This window comes from Primulina eburnea, chromosome 15 (genome assembly GCF_022965805.1).
Source record: "Primulina eburnea isolate SZY01 chromosome 15, ASM2296580v1, whole genome shotgun sequence".
Lineage (NCBI taxonomy): Eukaryota > Viridiplantae > Streptophyta > Magnoliopsida > Lamiales > Gesneriaceae > Primulina > Primulina eburnea.
In genome coordinates, this window is record NC_133115.1 from 18,977,288 (window position 1) to 18,998,502 (window position 21,215).

Sequence of the window (21,215 nt, forward strand, 5' to 3'; positions counted from 1 at the left end):
CATCGATTCCTATATGTTTCGACAAAACACCCAACCTTGCCACCTTGATGACCCCATGAGAGTCGGTAAACAAGTCAAAGTTCAATGCTAGCATATAGAGTCTCAATGTTTTCCCGGGTCATAAAGACTAATGGTGTACAACCATAAACTAGGAAATTTCCACTCGATAAGTTAGAACCACTTGGAAAGTCCTTTATAGAGGGTTGTTCAGTGCACTCTACAAGGAGCACCTATCTGCATATTCGGACATCACAATGTCCCCTACAAATGAAACATGGTACTCACATCGCAGATACTAGTCTCGAACTCGAGCGGCTTATATCCTTCTTAGCTACGGCTGAAGCGACTAGGAACTATTTAGAATATACAGTACTCCAAATATGAGTTTCATGATACTCATCATATGAGCATCTCATATTCTTTCTACTATTTGTATATTCAAGTAATTTATCTATGCAACATGCATGGTGATACAGATAAAGAAGTACCAAAACAATAATTTCAAATATTATTAAAATAAAGACTGTTTATACATAGAGTTTCATTGTGAACACTCGGCCAACACTTGGCTCGACGTGCACCAACTCTAACAATCTCCCACTTGCGCTAGAGCCAACTACCCATATGATTCAAACCCTTCGATTCGTGATGCTTCTCGAATAATGGTCCAGGTAAAGGCTTAGTTAGTGGATCAGCAACATTATCTGCGGAGCCGACTTTGTCCATCGACACTTCTCCTCTTTCCACAATCTCTCGGAGGATGTGGTACTTTCTCAATACATGTTTGGACTTCTGATGAGACCTTGGCTCCTTTGCATGAGCAATGTCTCCCGTGTTGTCACAAAACGCCGGGACAAGAGCAACTCCATTAGGAATGACGCCCAACTCTTGGACGAAATTCCTTATCCAAACAGCCTTCTTTGCTGCAGCTGATGCAGCAATGTATTCTGTCTCAGTGGTGGAATCCACTGTACTGTCTTGCTTGGAACTCTTCCAAGAGACAGCAGCACCATTGAGCATGAATATCATTCCAGAGGTTGAATTCAATTCATCGATATCTCTTTGGAAGCTAGAGTCGGTATAGCTTTCCAATTTCAGCTCTCCACCTCCATAGAACAAGAAAAACTTATTGGTCCTTCTCAAATACTTGAGGATGTCTTTCACAGCTTTCCAATGTAGAAGACCAGGGTTCGATTGATATCTACTCACTACACTTTGTGCGAAAGCCACGTCAGGACGAGTAGATATCATCCCATACATGATGCTACCAATTGTAGATGCATATGGAATGCGTGTCATCGCCGCTATCTCTGCATCAGTCTTGGGAGATATAGACTTGGATAGGGACACGCCATGACACATTAGTAGATGTCCTCTCTTGGACTCATCCATCGAGAACCTCTTCACGATGGTATCAATGTAAGTGAACTGGGTGAGACCAAGCAATCTTCTTAATCTATCTCTATAGATCTGTATTCCCATACAAAAGATGCTTCACCCAAGTCCTTCATGGAGAACTTACTCGCTAACCATATTTTGTTGATTGCAACATTCCTACATCATTCCCAATGAGTAGAATGTCATCAACCTAAAGCACTAGGAATGTCACAGCACTCCCACTGACATTCTTATACACACAAGGTTCCTCAGGATTCTTAGTAAAACCAAACTCTTTGATTGTACTATCGAATCTAAGGTTCCAACTCCAAGATGTCTGCTTTAGACCATAAATAAATCTTTGAAGTTTGCATACCATATGCTCACTTCCGATAGATGTAAACCCTTCAGGTTTAGACATGTAAATCTCTTCCTTAATATCCCCATTAAGAAAGGCTATCTTAACATCCATCTGCCATATCTCATAGTCATACCATGCAGCTATGGCTAGAAATATCCTTATGGACTTGAACATTGCAACTGGAGAAAAGGTTTCCTCAACTCCTTGTCTTTGAGTATATCCTTTTGCTACCAATCGCTCCTTGAAGGTCAATACCTTCCCATCCGCCCCAAGTTTCCTCTTGTAAATCTATTTACACCCTATGGGAACAATTCCCTCAGGCGGATCCACGAGATTCCACACTTGGTTCGAATTCATGGAATTCATCTCAGATTCCATAGATTCAAGCCACTTGGATGAATCTGCATCAGATAACACTTCCTTGAAGGTCCTTGGATCACATCCATGGTTAGGCTCATCATGGCCCTCTTCAAGAAGCAGATTATACCTCATAGGTGGTCTCGAGACTCTCTCGAATCTTCTAGAAGCTTGTATCTCCTCCCTTAGCTCTTCGGGTGTGGGTTCTTCAATTGTGGGTGTCTCTCAAACCTCTTCCAGTTCTATCATCTCCCTTTTTCTATCCAATAGAAATTTCTTTTCAAAAAGGTTGCATTCATAGAAACAAATATCTTTGTTTCTTGGGGATGATAGAAATAATATCCAAGGATATCCCACAAAATAACATAAAATGGATCGATTATCCAATTTATCTCCCACTACTTGCTTTACATAAGAAAGGCACCCCATATTCTAAGATAAGAATATTTGGGAGGCTTACCCATACATATCTCATATGGTGTCTTATCAACTGCCTTTGAATGGACATTGTTCAACAACAGTGGCGCTGTCTCAAGCGCATATCCCCAAAAAGATGGCGGCAACTCCGTGAACCCCATCATAGACCGAACCATGTCCATCAACAGTCTTTTCAGCTTTAACTGGTGTAGCTGCCACAGCGGGACTCGGAGTTTGCCTCTTCAAGGGCACGTTCTTCTTGGGACGTTGGAAAGAACGCTTCTTTCCCTTCCCATGTGGACCAGTCTTCGCACAAGATGAAGAACCCACATAAAGAACCGGTTTCTCTTTATTCATGGTGGACTCAAAGGTCACAAGCATGTTCATCAACTCATCAAGGGTCGGCTCCATCTTGTTCATATTGAAGTTCACCACAAAAGGATAAAACGAGCTAGGCAATGACAAGAGCAACACGTCGGTGGTCAACTCCGAAGGCAACATCAGATCCATGCCAACGAGCTTATCCATGAGCCCAATCAACTTTAGGCCATGCTCATGGACCGAGGCCCCATCTCTCATGTGCAAAGAGATCAGCTCCTTAACGTTAGCATGCCTAAGAGGTTGAGTCTGCTCACCAAAGAGCTCCTTGAGATGCAAATGAATGTCAGCAGCACTCTTTGCATCCTCAAAACGCCTCTGCAGCTCATCATTCATATAAGCCTGCATATAACACTTGGCTTTCAAGTCATGGTCACACCAATCCTTGTAAGTCTGCAATTCCTCAGGAGTGTAGCTAGTCGGAGCCTCAACAAGTGGCGACTCAGTAAGTTTACATGATATCCTTTCCGAATTCAAGACAATTTTCAGGTTTCTTAGCCAAGTGAGGTAATTAGGTCTGGTTAATATGTATTTTTCGAGTATTGCATATATTGGATTGCGAATCGAATATATAGTCAATTTTGTACTGAAAAGTAAAACAGATAAATATTAATTACTATTTTAAAATATTTCGTAAGATATAAAGTATGGACTTTTACTTTATAAATTTTTACTCCCACTGTTTTGACATCTTTCACTACCCTCTAGTGAAAACGGGAAACTCCTTTCCTCAGTAGGTACGCAAGGTCCAATTAGCGAATTATGATCCTGAATAATATCAGCCAATCACAATTCCTAAAAGGTAGTTTCCAATTGCATCATCATGCAACCCTCTACATAAACTTTTGTCTCAAGTTTGATTAGGATCCAATAATATGACGTCGTTCATCTTTAAGTGTCAAGTCTTACCCATCTATGTTGAACCTTAATGGACGGTCGCCATGAATTCCCTCAATAATATGAGCCGAAATCATGGGAGTTCCACGTAGTTCACATCACCATGTCAATGGATGTCACAGCTTTCCGGTGTCCAGGGTCCCCCCAATAATATGAGCCGAGCCCGAGCACGGGTAGCGTTCATCATGCACCCATTGTCGATGGAAGACATAAAAATTATAAACACCTTTATAATTCCCTTTTTCGAGCTTGATATTAATTTTGAATTTTATTCAAAATGAGTGTTTTTAATTTTTTTGAAAGGTCTCATCATTAATTTTATTTAAAAGCTAACCATGTTTGATCGTATGTTTGCCGGATTCATGCAACTTTGTTATTATCATAATAATAACACACATACTCATTATTTATAACATATCAAGCATATATTATAAACAATAAACAAAAAAAGGATGATCAATCGCCCTAATATTAATAGCCCGTGCGAGCTAAGCACGGGCCTAGATCCAATCATAGGGAAATGCATGGGATACAAATGCAACTATTACATAAGCTTCCAATATTTACATGTTTTCGATCTTCATAACCATCAAAGCCACCATCTTCCAATCTTGATCTTCCACTATACTAATATTTACAAGTAATTATCCATGGCAAATAGGTATACATCTCATGGGGTGGGAACGTGCCATAAACCAATCTCACTTGAAATTTGATAATTATTACAATCATTCAACACAAAATATCCTAGCATACACCTAGAAAATTGGGCTTGGGCTTTTGATCATCCTTCATGCATAATATCACATATCATACACCATCAATTAATTATCACAAAAAATAATTGATCCAATATTATATATCTTGATCCAATCACTAACCGCCACGATTATAAATTAAATTAACAAAGTATACAAACTCCTTTGTCTACTTTCTAATTAATTTATTTTTAACCGAATTTCTTGTAAATCACAATTTACTATAAATAATTAAGTCCGACTTCAATTATTTATTTTATGAGATAATATGTACAACTTTTCCCCATGACGGCCTCGATTTTTGTTGCAAAAATTCATCTCATGCGGTTAGAGATCGATCTCAATATAATATTATGTATATGCTAATATGCTACACAAAATAGTATTAATAGCTTTTGATACGACTTGAAAGAGGATCGATTAAGGTGCCCGAATACGCAACGGAAGTTTCAAAAATGATTTTCAAGGGCAAAAACGAGCACCATAATCCTATAATGTGTAGCAAATACGAAATCACCAAAATGTCATACATAGGGTGTTTAGACTTTTTACCTATCAATCATAAGGATTAATGTTATGGCTCCAACCAACAACTTGGCTCTTGATAGGTAGAAAAATCTTCAAGCTTCCCTTTGAGAACTCCTTGCTCAAATATTAAGCATGCCACCAACAAGCTAGAACCCCTCTTATTTTGCACTAGAAAAATAAGAGGATTTTTCTTTGAGAAGTGTAAGGATTCCTCAACAATTGAAGAACAAAATTTGGGGAGAATTATGCTCAAAATTTCGGCCAAAGGGGTGGGGAGAAGAGAAGGAGTAAATTTTCTTGGTGCTTGAAAAAGTGATAAAGTGCATGAGCATTCCATGCATTGTTTTATGAAAAAGTTGTCTACAACCCTTCACCTGCCGTGCATGCTTTCTACTTGGGCTTGTAACAATTATCAGGCCCATGGACTTTTATTTAAATTGTCTCAAACAAATTTGAGACCAATTAAACCTTAATTGATTTTACTCAACCCCACTAGTTTAATAATTATTTCTAATTAGGCTCTACAAGGCCCAATGTTGTTTAATTAATCCAACACTTGAATTAATTAAATTTTGGACTCTACTAGGTCCACTAGTGTTTAATTAATTCAACACTTGAATTAATTTAATTTAGTCCATAACAATGTTTATGAAAATCAAAATTTTCAAATACATTATTTGTTTGGCCAACTTTTAATTTAGGAACACTTCCTCAAATTAAAAGTTACATTCTCCTTATAGAAGTCTACTTCTATTTTTCCTTACGCTTATAAACTCCTTTATAAGCCGTTCAACACATTAAACCATTTTACTTCTCAACGGGATCTAGAAAACTTGTACTTGTGTGGCCCTCAATGGTTCATTGATACAACTAGCCGTGGGTTCACATCTCCATGTGATTCGGACTAAAAACGTCCTTATATGAGCATCCCCCAATTGCTCCATTCTCAATTATCAACTCCTTGATAACAAGAACGTCAGAACTCAAGTCTGATAGTACCCAACCTATCGGGTTAAACGCCTAGCAGCATCGCTTACATGATTCCCTAGGTATCAAATGATAGTGCCTGTAAGAACCATTCAATTATGGTTAGCGTACAGTACAGTCCCTTCAACTCATATATCCCGATCGATTATATTATCTATGCAACATGCATGGGTATACAGATAAAAAAGTGTCAAAACAATAATTTCAAATATTATTAAAATAAAGACTGTTTATACAAGAGTTTCATTGTGAACAATCGGCCAACACTTGGCTCGACGTGAACCTACTCTAACATTTATGTATGGGATTGGAAAGCGGTAAAGCATGACCAGGGACCAATCCACCCCGTTAAAGCATGAACGGGTTTATATCAGGATTGGGAAGCGTTAAAGCATGAATGGGGACCAATCCACCCGTTAAAGCATGAACGGGGATCTCATGTATGTGGCAGTGGATATTCCCTATCAGCCCAGTACTGTGGTTTAGTCTGATCAGGTGATTTATGTTATGGGTCACTTGCTTTGAAACATGCCTCTACGCAAAATGACGAAATTTAAGTATGTTCAAGTATGTACAAGCATGCAAGCATGTTTAAGAAAAGTTTCACGTTATGGCACGTCTATGTTATGTATGTAATTCCAAGCTTTTATATGCAAGTTCAAGTTCCAGTATGTACGTTCTATTTTAAAGCTGCATGCGATTTTATTATGTAGTACTCGTTATTTCCAGTTTATATGTGTTGAGTCTTTAGACTCACAAGACTTGATCGATGCAGATGAGGATGATTTCGAGGAGACTAGGGGTGGGGACCAAGGAGCAGGCTTGGACTGAGCAGAAGACTAGACCCGATGACTGCCCAAGTTTTGAGTTTTATGAAAATGTTCAAATGCTTTTGTCAAACTTAAATTTTGGTTCTTTTGTTGTAAGAAATTTTGAGACGTACAGTTTATTTTATCAAACTTTGGACGTTCACGATTCAGTTAAGAAAATTTTTAATTTTTCCGAAAATTTTTAGTAGAAAAAGTACGCTACGTTACATAGAGTCTTAATGTTGTCCCGGGTCATAAGGACTAATGGTGTACAACCATAAACTAGGACGTTTCCACTCGATAAGTGAGAACCACTTGGAAAGTCCTTTATGGAGGGTTGTTCAGTGCACTCTACAAGGAGCACCTATATGCATGCTCGGACATCACAATGTCCCAAACTAATGAAACATGGTACTCACATCGCAGATACTAGTCTCAAACTCGAGCGGCCTTTATCCTTCTTAACGTTGGCTGAATTGACTTGGAACTGTTTAGAATATATAGTTTTCCAAATATGAGTTTCATGATACTCATCATATAAGCATCTCTTATTCTTTCTACTATATGTATATTCAAGGACTTTATCTATGCAACAAGCATGGGTATACAGATAAAGATGTGCCAAAAAAATAATTTCAAATATAATTAAAATAAATATTGTTTATACATAGAGTTTCAATGTGAAAATGAATCGTTTATGCGATGTTTTGTCACAAAATATGCATACGTCCCTACATATCACTCATGTTTCTATTTTTTTTCAAGGGGCTTCTAGACTTAGCGTTGTAGGGGTTGTATTACGTGCAGATCGAGGAAGTCTAGGGCTGAGAGGGGATCGAAGAAGTGTTGGTTGAAGGTTTTGAGCGCAAGCGTCGAGTGATGCTCGCGAAGGGTAATCGGGTAGTGGCTCGGGTTGCAGTGGTGTAGGGGCTGTTCCAAGATGTAGTTCGGACCTTGGTGGGTCTGATTCACAGCCCAGGATGGCCCGAACATCGCTGGTCGAAGTCATAGGGCTGCACGAAATGGCTAAGTCGAAAGGAGTGCGGTTTGGGTGTCTTCATGAAACACTTGAGTGAGCGTGTGCATGGTGCTACAGGCGTTGGTTAGGCGGTCCAGTAGAGGGTCCTTGACTCAGTCATAGTCCTAGGGTGTCGGGTTGTGGGCTGGACACGTCGGCTTTCAGGCTAGGATCGATAAAACGTGTGTTGGTGCAACTAGGGTTACGACTTGTGCACGTTGGAAATTTCAAGAAACTTTCAGGCGTGGTTTGTAGATCCTAAGCGGTCTATAACTGATTTAGGGGTTTCTAGTGTAGGTTCAAGTCACATTTTAAGTTGGGAGAAGTTTGGTTGAGTTTCAGGTTGATTCGGATTAAAACCGGGACCCCGATTCAAGTTTTAAAACGAATCGCATAAATTTTGGAACGAGCACGAGTTTATCTTTATTAAATGTTTATTATTATGTTTTTGGGTGTTTTAAGGAGTTTGGTTGGCTCCGGGTCAAAATTTTGAGGTCCAGGGGTAAAATTGTCCATTGGGGTTCACAGGGGAAAAATGGTCATTTTGCACTTGGGTCGAGTTAGCAGTCCTGGCAGAACCCTAAACACGATTTGACATGTTTTAAATGTTTATGTTATCTTGAATATGACTTTTTATGTAAATATGAAAAATACGTTGCATGCTTGATTTTAAAGAAAATTTACTTTAATGCATGATTTTATTAGTGATGAATACAATGCCATTTTTTTGAAGGAATGGAGTTGGTTATGACTAATATGATGACACGATAATACGATGATATGTAAGGCCAAGGCTTAGTGGATGGGTAATACTGTCGCTGATGTCCCCGCCTTTGGGTACCGTGGTTATACGTAAACGGATCCATCGCCTAATACGATGATAAGAAATTCACAATCAATCAACGGAATTCAAATTAAGAAAGCGAACACGTATATGTTGGTATGATGAGATATGTTATGAACATGTTTATGCTTCGACAGGTCATGATTATGTTTACGACTTTTTATGATCATGAAATGTATTTCTTATTACGGTACTTTTCACTGTTGCATGTTATGTCTATGTACTTGCTATAGCGTTACAGGTGTGTTGAGTCTTTAGACTCACTAGGTGTGAATGATGCAGCTGAGCATATTGATTAGGAGATTGGAGGTGGTGAAGATTGAGTAGGCAGAGTTGGATGTGCGCACGCGAACCCGAGGACCGTATTTTTCGCACATTATGTTTTGAGTTAGGAGTGGATGGATATTTTCATACTCATTATTTTTATTTTGTTGATGGTTATCAGGAATTTCACACGTTTCATATTTGTTTTATTATTAAAACGTATGTTGAGGGTTGAAGAATTGACTATTTTTAAACTGCAGTATTTTCATCTGTTAGTTGATTACTTTTATTTTAAAATGTGAACTTTTCAGATACTATTGCATGCATGAAGATATATATTTAAAAAATGAGCTTACAAAAAAAAAATTCCTAGTGGTATTTAAGTAGTAGACGTTTCATGGACAGTCCAAGGGAGGGTTGTTCAGTGCATCATCACATGATCACCCATCTGTGTGAATGGACATCTCTATGCCCATACCAATGAAACATGGCGTTAATGTCATAGACTCTAGTCTCGAGCTCGAGTGATTTTTATCCTTGTTTTAGGCGGCTGATTCGACTAGGAACTTGTTTAGAATATACGGTACACTTCCTAATGAGTTTCATGATCTTACGTTGTGACACAGACCTCATGGTACCTATTGTATATTCAAGGACTTTATCTATACAGCTTGCATGGGTATTCAGATACAGTATAATGTCATAATCGAATAAAATCGTAAAATATTATTAAAATAAAGATTGTTTTACATCAGAGTAAATAAAACCGGAGCCACAAGTTGGCTTGTCGGGCACCTACTCTAACAAAGGAGGCTAGGGTTTTCAAGGGTTTCCTTGGGAGGGTTCGGTCATGGCTGCACCAGGGCTCAACCAGACTTGTTCAGGACCCTGTGCAGGCCGCGTTCAAGGGCTAGGGATGTAGGATTGTGGCTGGAACGATGGCTCGAAGAGGGTGGCAGCCGCACGCCCTAGGGTTTCTCGCTTATGGTGTGTGTGGCTCGGTTGTGGACGGCTAGGGCTAGTGTGTTGGGTCAAGGCTGGGCCAGGTAGGGTCCAGTAGGTATGGTCAGGGTCTGGTCTAGGGTGGCTCGGTGGTGGGTCGAGGTTTGGGTGAGGCGATCGGTTCTAGGAAGCTTTAGGGTTCGGTTTTGGCTAGAGGAAGATTATGGGCTCAAACCGTGGTCCACGGGGGTTGGTTCATGGTTCACGGGGGTATTTTAGGCCCTCGACAGTTCCAAACGAGGCAATTCATAATTAAAAGCGTATGTTTAAAATTTGAAAAGAAAATATTATGTTTTGATTTATTCGGGTTTAAAACGCTTCACAGTTTAGCTATTAAGGCATTAAATGAAAAGGCTCGGGTTTACGCCTAAGAAAAATGTTAGAAGTCAAATTTAAGCTTATATGATGGTTCAGGATATGTTCGAGTCAAGAAAAGTAAGAAAAAGTCAAAATTGAAAAGTCCGATATCCAAGGGTAAAACGGTCCTTTTATGTCCCAGGTAGTTCGAGTGGTCTGGAAGTGTCCCGAAAAATCATAATACATGCTAAATGATGTTTTAAAATGTTTATGATTAAAGTATGATATTTTTATGATATATGCAAAGGCTGTATGATTTTTCCCGAAAAATGCTATTTTACGATTTGAAGGATACGATATTTTATAAATAAAAGAAAAGGAAAAATATTTTGAAAGATTTGAATTGACTGTGACACAAAAGATATAATTGGGGATATCATTAGAGAAAAGGCCCTAGAGGGGGTCCATTTACGGGAATAGGCCCCAGAGGAATCCCGATAATCGTATTTCCATATTTGGCTATGGTCCAATGACAAGAGTTGCTGACGCCTCGTCCCCAGTACTTGGTATGGCTAGACTAATTAGTCGACCATGATGATATGTTATATGATATATGATAATCACTTTCAAGGAACAAACTTCACCAAAAAATGATATACGATGATGAAAGCTTTATGATTTAATGATTTGTGATATGATATATGATTACGAGTTTTTACACCAGATTATTTTATTAAAAGATTATTTTAAAGCTGCATGTGCATGTATATGTATTATTTGTTATGTATGGTTAGAACGTGCTGAGTCATTAGACTCATTAGGTTTGGATGGTGGCAGGCGATGAAGATTTTGAGGGAGGCGCTGACGGTTGAGTGGATATGGTCCGACAGTACACTCACGATGGACTTTTATTTTCCGCATTAGTTTACTATTTAAAGTTTTGAAGTTTTGTTTTTTGATCATTTCAAAATTGACGTACGATTTTGTGGTTGTTGATTTATGGATCTTTATAAATTTGAGGTTAAATATTATTTTTTATGTTGAGTTGTTTTGAAGTTAGAGGAAAATATTTATTAAAAAAATCTAGTAATTTTTTAAAGCTAAAACGGAAGGGAAGTTTCAGAAGATGATTTTATATTTTCACAATTGAACAACTAAAGTTAATTAGAATAATTATTAATATAATTATTCTTTCAGGAACAATAATTATATTATAATGAAATTGAAATATAAATTTAACAGTAACAAATATAAAATAGATAAATAACGTAAATTAATTAGTAAACACATAAAATGGAATGATAAGTGAAGAGGTGAATGCAAATTTAATATTATCCAAATAATAAAAAAAAACAATTCGTTTAACTCACATTCACGTTAAAAATAGTAGATAATCATAAATGAAAAACTTAATGCGTATACTGTCCTAATAAAAAAACTAAATGCATAATTTCATTAACTTGTAATAATTTAATTATAAACTAATTAATTATCATATTAGTTAAAAAAATCTGCACCGAATTATTTTATCTAAATTTTTTCAACTCAAATTTGCACATATTTATCTGATTCAACAATAATTCACATCGACCACTTTTATCTACATTTGAATAAAAAAAAAAACAATGTTATATAAGATAACTATATTTCACCACACATCACTACTACAAAAACGCAAAACGACAACGGATTTTATCCGTTGTCGTAGGTTATTTAAAACTGTTGTAACTGAGGGTGTTGTTAAAAGTCCGTTCAACGACAGCGGTTTTTACCTGTCGTGGTAGGTAGAATTTGCGACGGTTTTTGAAAACCGTCCCTAATAATTTATGCGACGGTTTTATTCCAAACCGTCGCCAATTAGCGACGGTTAAGTCAATCGGCGCTAATTAGCGACGGTTAAGCCAATTTTATTAATGAAAAATAATAGATGTAAATGAGCTCAAAATATAGTATATTGTTCGTTCAAATTAGTTGTTTATTAAAATTTTTTAGTTAATGTTTGATTACGTTTTTGTCAATATAATTGTCATTATATATGAATGAGAATAACTCTACAAATGCAAATAAATTGTCATGTCATTATTGTTATAAATAAGCAATATTTGATAATATATAATTAGGAGGAGACTTAAATAAAATAGAATCCATGGATGAACAACTTATTTCATCACACTTTTTTAGGTAATTCTGATCCAAATTTAGTAATTTTTTGATTAATAATATTTAAATTCACAATTAAATTTTGTGTTAAAAAATATTAATATCTTTCTTCATGTATTTAGAAATTAATAATTTGAAAAAATAAATTTAAAAAATTTGATTAAATATAATTTCCTTTTCAATTCAATTCATTTATATTTAATTTATAAATAATAATGGTTAATTTACATTTTTTTTTGTTTTTTTCTTTTTGCCAGTATATTTAATTTAGAATTCATTTGGATGTTTCTCCATTCAAAACATTCAGATAGTTAATCTTGGGCCTTTCAAATGTATAAATTTTTATCACCCACTTTTATAAGTAATAATGTATAAAAATGCATATAGAGTAAATGGCGTTCTGCCCTACTTTAAAGGGAGCCCACAATTGTGTGCAGAGTTTTTTACAAAGATTGTTTCCTTTTGAACTTTTACCATTCTTTGATCCACCGTCATTTTCTCAGAATCTTTGAACACAATCAAATTACTCTTTCGTCTCTCTCATTAACCATGGCCAAACATACAAAATAAACAAAAATATATCCATAAAAATTATTTTCTAAAGAAAAAGTAAAAGGAAAACAAACACAAATACCAACCCTCTGAAGATCGAGGGTTGTTTAAAATATAATTTTAAAAAAAAAATTATTTTTGGAAGATATAAGGATTCCTACATTTATTTGTGGAACTGCACAAGAAAGAAAGAAAGCAAAAAAAGGGAATGGGTTCTAAAGAATCCTTGCGTTTCTGTATCTTCTTCATTGTGGCTGGCTTGGCCTTTGCTTCATCATCCTACATTTCAAGTAATTTTTATATTATTTGCTTGCAAGCATGCATATATTATGATTTTCAATGTATCGATTCCATGCAAGAACCCGTCAAGAATTTGATTTAGGGCATTGGGATAAATTATCTGTGCGTGTGTGTATATACAGTAATAGGTTAAGCATATATACACGAGACATATCTGTCTTATTTTTCGCATAGAACGATTTGTGCTCGTTCCCATTTAATGGTTGCAAGTAAAGGAATTTCACTTGGTTTCGTTTTTTCTTTTCTTATTCTGTTGGTATGTATTTTTGAGCAGATGAAGTAGTCGAGCCTCATGGTTCAATGGGTCGCTCCCTTCTTCAACAGAAAACGAGTAAGGACTTCTCTTAGTCTCCACAACTTTCAACCTTTGATTATAAACATGCGAATTGAAATATAAATGGTAGATTTTATCGTATTTTCGCTCGTTATTTGGTTATTGAAAAAATTGTAATCTTATAATTATTATCAGAGTTAAAGTCATATGTTTGATCCTCGTTAAATTAAACGAGTGTAATTATTGGCAAATGGGGTTGTTGGGAAGCAATATGAGAGTGATTCAAATGTGGTATTTGAGCTGTTGTACAATTTAAAATATTGTAGTCACCATTACATGTAGGGACGTAGCCAGAAAATTTTTTGACATAGGGCTGAATGACTCGATAAACAATAGTGACATTAACTAGATATGAGCTACTTCTCTGCGCTTGTTTATCGAATAAAACTCATCGATTATTGAATCAGTATCTATCCTTGCATTAAACTTTCTTTCAATGTAGATAATCATATAATCTGCCAATAACTCTTCTTTCATCTTATTCCAGAGTGAGGTCTTAAGAAATTTCATAGCTGAGAATGATCGTTCAATTGTTGCCATAAAAACATGAAGCGTTAAAATAAGACAAATCAAATCTTTAAGAAAAATGCATCGGAGCCGCGAGGCAGGCATACTAAGGCGGAAGATTTTCCCCGTCATATTGCCCCGGGTGAAATTTTCTGCTCGAAACTCGCGTTGGGGCGGAAAAACAAAAAATCCACCAAAAATATACATCATACGAAAGTTAATCTCAAGCTCTATACATACCAAAAATCTAATCTTCTATGACTTCATCACTACATAAGCTGAAAAATAAATACAAAATCAACCAAGCCATAGTTTGAATCTTTCTGCATAATAAATGGAATAAACTAATTAAATAGCAAAAAACAATCATTTCACCTCGTGCAAACTCAATCGAGGCCCTCTCCCGCACAAGATTTTTCCAATCTCTTTCCAAAAATTCCTTTCATATCCTCACCCTCACAACTTTTTTCACTCGAGGCCCTTACTTACAAAAGTACAGTTGTTGATACAGTAATTTCTCTTATGATTAAATGGATTGAAAATAATTATAGTGGGCTAAGTTAGTAAATATAATTATTTATGGATTGGATAAAATTTTATTGTAGGCTGAAATTACACACACACACACACACACACACATATATATATATATATACTATATTTACTAATATTTTTTTTTATCCAGGGCTAGAACCCACCCCAGCCTTTGGGGTGGCTCCGTCCCTGATTACTTGTATTAGCTATAATTTTTTGTAAAACGGTAAGCGCACTGCGTTTTCACAATCTTCTCGTATGAACAATTATTATTTCCCAACGAAAATGATATATTAATTAAAGTGATGTCCAATTAAATTTGCTCAAAATTTAATTGTTTGAATATTGAATGAAATGGGACATGGAGTTGTTCCACATTGGAAGTCAAACCAAGTCTCATCCTCCTTATTAGTTCTAAGTTTGAACTATGGGCATCAGAAGCTTTTAAAATAGAGAAGACGCTGATAGGTTGGGTCTCGATGAAACACAAGCACGCGAGCGGCCAGCTGGTTGGCTCGGTGCGGTGTGGTGAGGTTAGGTGATCGTATTAATCATATTAGACGAATCCAAAGCCAATCTATCATAATTAATCACTAGTCACAAGAGAAATCACCCCTACAATGACAAGAAACGCCAAGAAATTCAAAGAAAATTGCTACAACTGTGAAAAACCGAACCACATGGCCAAGGATTGTCATCTTCCAAAGAGAGAGAGAGAAAAACACAATCAAAGGCAAGCCAACGTCGTCGAGGAAAAGCATGTACTAATAGAAATTTCGGAACTTGATCTATCTGTTGTTGTATTTGAAACCAACTTGGTGGATAATCAAAGAGAATGGAGGATAGATACAGGCACTACAAGCCACATCTGTGGTGAGAAAGAAATATTTTCATCTTACACTCCCGTCAGTGAAAGAAAACCATTTATGGGAAACTTTAACAGTTCTGAAGTCGTAGGACTCGGGAAAGTGGTGCTAAAGATGACTTCTTGCAAAGAAGTAAAGCTCAAGAATGTATTACACGTGCCAGACATTCGGAAGAATTTAGTTTCTAGATCCCCATTAAGTAAGGCATGTTTTAGGCTTGTATTTAAATCAGACAAGTTAGTGTTACCAAAAGTGGCGTATTTATAGATAAATGGTACCAAGACAATGGTCTCTTTAAGTTGAATGTAATGAATGTTATCCGCCAAGAGGCAAAGAATAAAGTGATTAATTCCGTTTACTTGATTGAAAGTTCTAATTTATGGCGTGAAAGATTAGGACATGTTAACTTCAAAACCTTGTAAACACTTGCAAATCTAAATATACTACCTATGTTAAAAAGAATCCACAAGATAAGTGTGAGATTTGTGTTGAAGCAAAAATGGAAAAAGCTTCATTTCATTCTGTAACAAGAAGTACTACGCCACTTGAATTAATCAACACTGACGTATGTGATTTAAAACTTGTGCAAACTCGAGGTGGGAAAAAAATATTTCATAACGTTTATTGATGACTGCACTAGGTTCTGTTATGTATATTTTTTGAAAAGCAAAGATGAAGCGTTAGAAGCTTTCAAAAAGTATAAGAATGATCAACTCATTTCAAAGGTTAAAATGATTTGAAGTGATTGAGGTGGAGAGTATGTCTCTCCATTTGAAGAATTCTACTCAAATTCTGGCATAATTCATCAAACTCGAGTCACATACTCACCTCAACCCAGTGGAGTTGCAAAACACAAAAATTGTACTATTAAGGAATATGATGAAAATGTTGTTAATAAAATATGGCTTACCTCAAAACCTGTGGGGGGAAGTTATTTTATCTATAAATCACATTCTTAATAAGATACCACACAAAGGGAAAGATAAAACTTCATATGAACTATGGAAAGGTCATATACCATCTTACAAATATCTCAAAGTGTGGGAGTGTTTGGCTAAAGTAGAAGTACCTAAGCCACAACAAATTAAAATTGGACCTAAAACAGTTGACTGCCTTTTTATTGGATATACATATAATAGTAATTCATATCAATTTTCGGTCCACAATTCAGCATTCCAGATATAAATGAAGGAACAATCATTGAATCAAGGAATATTGTATTCTTTGAAAATAATTTTCCTTGTAAGGAAAAGAAGGAAACAAATTCAAACAAAAGACTTCATGAGACTAAAATTGATTCCATTCAAAGCCAAGAGGAAACAAGGCATAGTAAGAGAGAAAGAGTTGACAAGTCATTTGGTCCTGATTTTCTAACGTATATGTTAAATAATGAACCAAGAACTATTCAAGAAGCTTTATCCAATTCAGAAGCCTCTTTCTGGAAAAAAAGCAATAAAAAATGAAATAGATTCCATCATGCATAATAATACTTGGGAGTTTATTGATCTCTCTCCGGTTTGCAAATCTTTAGGATGCAAGTGGGTCCTTAAAAAAATACAAAAAAGATGGATCTATAATAAATACAAATTTTGATTGGTATCTAAAGGTTTTAAACAGAAAAAAGGATATGATTTCTTTGCCTCATACTCTCCAGTCACTAGGATTACATCCATTCGTGTTCCTGGCCATTGCTGCTTTGCATAACCTTGAGATTCATCAAATGGATGTAAAAACAACGTTCTTGAATAGATAGTTGGAAGATAAAATATATATGGAACAACCCGAGAGATTTGTTGTACCCGGACAAGAGAAAAAGGTGTGTAAACTAGTTAAGTCACTATACGGACTCGAATAAGCACCTAAGCAATGACATGAAAAAGTTTACACTACAATGATGTCAAATGGTTTTAAGATCAATGAATGTGACAAGTGTGTTTACATTAAAGGTACTGCAAATGCCTATGTAATTGTATGCCTTTATGTAGATGACATGCTAATTATAGGGAGTGATCATGAGTTGATCGTGAATACTAAGAAAATGTTGAAAAAACATTTTCACATGAAAGATTTGAGATTATGTAATATTATATTAGTGATTAAAATATCTAGAACATCTGATGGAATTGTATTATCACAAACTCATTACATTGAAAAGGTTCTTGAAAGGTTTAATGCCATAAACAATCCTCCGGCGAGAACATCTATAGATTTAGGCGTTCATTTGGCCAAAATCATGGAGAACGTTTCTCACAACTGGAATATGCAAGGATAATATGCAGCCTAATGTACTTAACTAGCTGTACATATCCAGACATTGCATATACAGTAAATAATTTAAGTAGGTTCAACAACAATCGAAGTAAGGATCATTGGAAAGCCTTAACGAGAGTGCTTGGATATTTAAAATACACACTGAATTATGGATTGTCATATACATAATATCCAGTAGTTTGGAAGGATAATGTGATGTAAATTGGATATCTGACACAAATGACTCCAAGTCCACTAGTGGAATGTGTTCATGATAGGTGGAGGAGCCGTGTCGTGGAAATATTCTAGACAAGCATATATAGTTCGATCCACTATGGAATCCGAGTTCATTGCTTTGGATAAATCTGGAGAAGAACCCGAATGGCTAAGAAATTTCTTAGAAGACATTCCTTGTTGGAATATGTCAGTGCCTTCGATTATTATTCATTGCGACAATCAATCACCAATAGCAAGAGAACAAAATAGTACATACAATGGTAAGTCTTGACATATTCGTCGAAGACATAATAGCATAAGACATTTGATCTCAAATGGGGTTATTTCTATTGAATATGTGAAGTCAAAGGAAAACCTGGCGGATCCGTTTACTAAAACAATAAATTGAGATCAAATAAAAAAATTAATAAGAGCTTAAAACCCACAAAATAAAATATTTATAGCCATAATCCAACCTTGTGAATTGGATATCCCAGGACATTGTTCAATGGAAAAACTAAGTTATAAATATTAGTTTGAGAACTTGGAATATGGTCCAGGGCTGAAATAGACACAATATGAGAACATAATATTTTAAAATTATTATTGTGCAAATATTGTTTACTAGGTTTACATAAAAGGCTGACTAGTTCAAGACATCACGTCGCTAAGCAACCAGTAAATCCAATGGTATATTACGAAGGAAGGTTCAAAGTCACAAGCTACCTATCCTGATACATTGATAATTCACAAGAACATTCAAGATAATCTGCATACATGCATTAATTTCATTCATGTGGGGACTTATTGTGATTAGTTTGGATTTTGCAACTAGAATAATGTGCAACAACAGAAAGCAGTAAGTCGAAGAAATGATGAATCCTTTATCCGCAAGACGAAATTGCCCGTATAACAGTGTTCTACGTGGATGGCAATCTTCTCTGTGATACGACAACTTTGAATCGAGAGTATTAAACACTACAAACTCTTGATAAGAGCGAATCGAAATATGCATAACTTTCAAGTATACAATGAACGAGAAGGGAAATGCAGCAAAGATGCGAAAAATATGAGCAATGCAGATGGAGGGATTATTTTTAGCATATTCATTAGTTGCGGAGAAGGAACACAACCTTTTGGATACGAACACAACTTTCCATGTCCCAACGCGAAGGCTAAAGAACGCATTGTTTGGTCCGAACGCAGGTGATATGGTAAGGGACACAAAGTTTTCGAATGTGTGCGAACTTTATTTAGAAATAAAAAATTATTTTCCAAATTAATTGTGTCCAAAAAGATTAATGCGGTCAAAATACCTCACTTTATCTCAATTCACGGCCGACCGCGTGCAAATGTGTTTTACCAAGACCTAGTCTATCAACGTCTTCCCCTCTCAAAAAAAAATTCGTGCCCTAAGAGTCCAATCCCATTGTTCAAACTTAGAGCTAATGAAGAGGGTGAGACTTAGTTTGGTTTCCAATGTGGGACAACTCCACTTCTCATTTCATTCAATATTCCAACATTAATTTGTGTGAATGAAATCTTGTGCATAAGAATCATGACGATTCTATGTATTTCAAATTATCAGGTATTGAAATCAAGGGTAGGTTCGATTTTATTTTCAATCCTACCTTCTCTATCTCCACAAACTCAAGTCGAGCATCACAATCTTCCTAGTTCTTACTACGAAAACATATATGGACTCTCCTTTAATTAATACATCTCCCATGCAATAATTTGATTCTCCAACATTTATTAAAAATAGTCAACCTTTTATTTAATTGAATAAACCATATTTTAACATAAAATTTTAAAAAAAATGTATTACGGTATGAAATTACTAATCTAACATATTTTTACATTAGAAAATCTAAATAATATAAATACTTTTACAAAGTTACTTATAAAACGTGCAGCTTGCTCAGTAGACTTTGAGAAGATGAACTACTCAGTGATCACAAGTCAGTGCAAAGGCCCGAATTACACGCCGGAACGATGCTGCATGCCATTGAAGGTGTTGTTGTGCCCAGTTAAGGATCAAGTGAATGACTTGAAGAGCAATTGTGCCGATACCTTTTTCAGTTATGTGAATCTTTATGGAAAATATCCTCCTGGGCTTTTTGCATCTTTGTGCAAGGAAGGGGAGCAAGGCCTCGATTGCCAGTCCGTGGAGCAACCGCCACCACCGAAAAGCGAGGGTTTCCGTGGTGGTGTTCGGCCCGCTTTGTTGATGATGATAATTGCAGGATTGGTGATGGTTATATTAAGCTAACTGGCGATGAATTCATAATTTTCGTTTTCTTCCTAGAGACATAATATATGTATGTGGCACCCCGGCCAAACAAAGGGCCCAATTTTTTTTTCTTAAATTATATATATATATATATATATTAATTAATTAATTAATGGTTCTTTATTAAAAAAATTAGTCGGTACATTACTAAATTGAAAAGACAACATAAAAAACTAACTTTTTTTTTTTTTTGCTTATTGGTTGTCACTTGTCAATTTTAAAAAATTATCTATCCTCTTCACCTAGCCTTTTCGTTGCCATCGATTATCAAAAATTAAAAGCAACCATATTTTCAGAAAGCTCTTGAATTATGCTACGTTTTGGCACTATTTTAAAATGTTTCTCAAATTTTTGAATAATTTAACTTCGATTTCCAGCTTTTCTTGGGCCCATTTTTCGAGAATCGCTTCAGGTCCCATGTACACAAGGATCCGATTCTGGCATGTGGTATCTATAATTTCTTGCTAATAAATCTTCGAACACATTATGCGTACGTAAATTAAATTTTTATTTGACATTAAGTTTTATAATATCTATATCATTAAATTTGTATAAATATAATGAGGTCAGAGTAATTTTTATTTAAAATTAATGTTTAAATTCCTAATTGATTATATATATGTTTTAAATCACTAATCTATCATGATTTGTTTTATTTAAAAAATAATGGTATTAATGGGAGAGAATTTGCTGACATGACAAATCAAAAGTGGTTATTATTTATATCTCTAATTTAAGAATAGTAATAGATACTTATTTCTTGGATTATTTATTGGGAGTTGTTAATTCATGATTGAGAATTTGGCACTGAAAATTTGTCCGGAATTGAGACTCTGGCTTTAGATAATATAACATAAATACTCATTACACAAATCAAAATTTTTATATTTTCTTATTGGTAAAAACTCA

The 21,215-nt window shown here is 35.6% G+C and overlaps 1 protein-coding gene across 1 annotated transcript; it reads left to right on the forward strand.

Annotated features, from left to right (window-relative positions):
- Positions 1-13,048: 13,048 nt before the first annotated feature.
- LOC140814721 (GPI-anchored protein LLG1-like) lies at positions 13,049-20,387 on the forward strand. Its single transcript, XM_073173802.1, has 3 exons — positions 13,049-13,296; positions 13,581-13,637; positions 19,930-20,387. The coding sequence occupies exons 1-3, from the start codon at positions 13,215-13,217 to the stop codon at positions 20,283-20,285; spliced, it is 495 nt and encodes a 164-aa protein (XP_073029903.1). The 5' UTR covers positions 13,049-13,214; the 3' UTR covers positions 20,286-20,387.
- Positions 20,388-21,215: the final 828 nt, after the last annotated feature.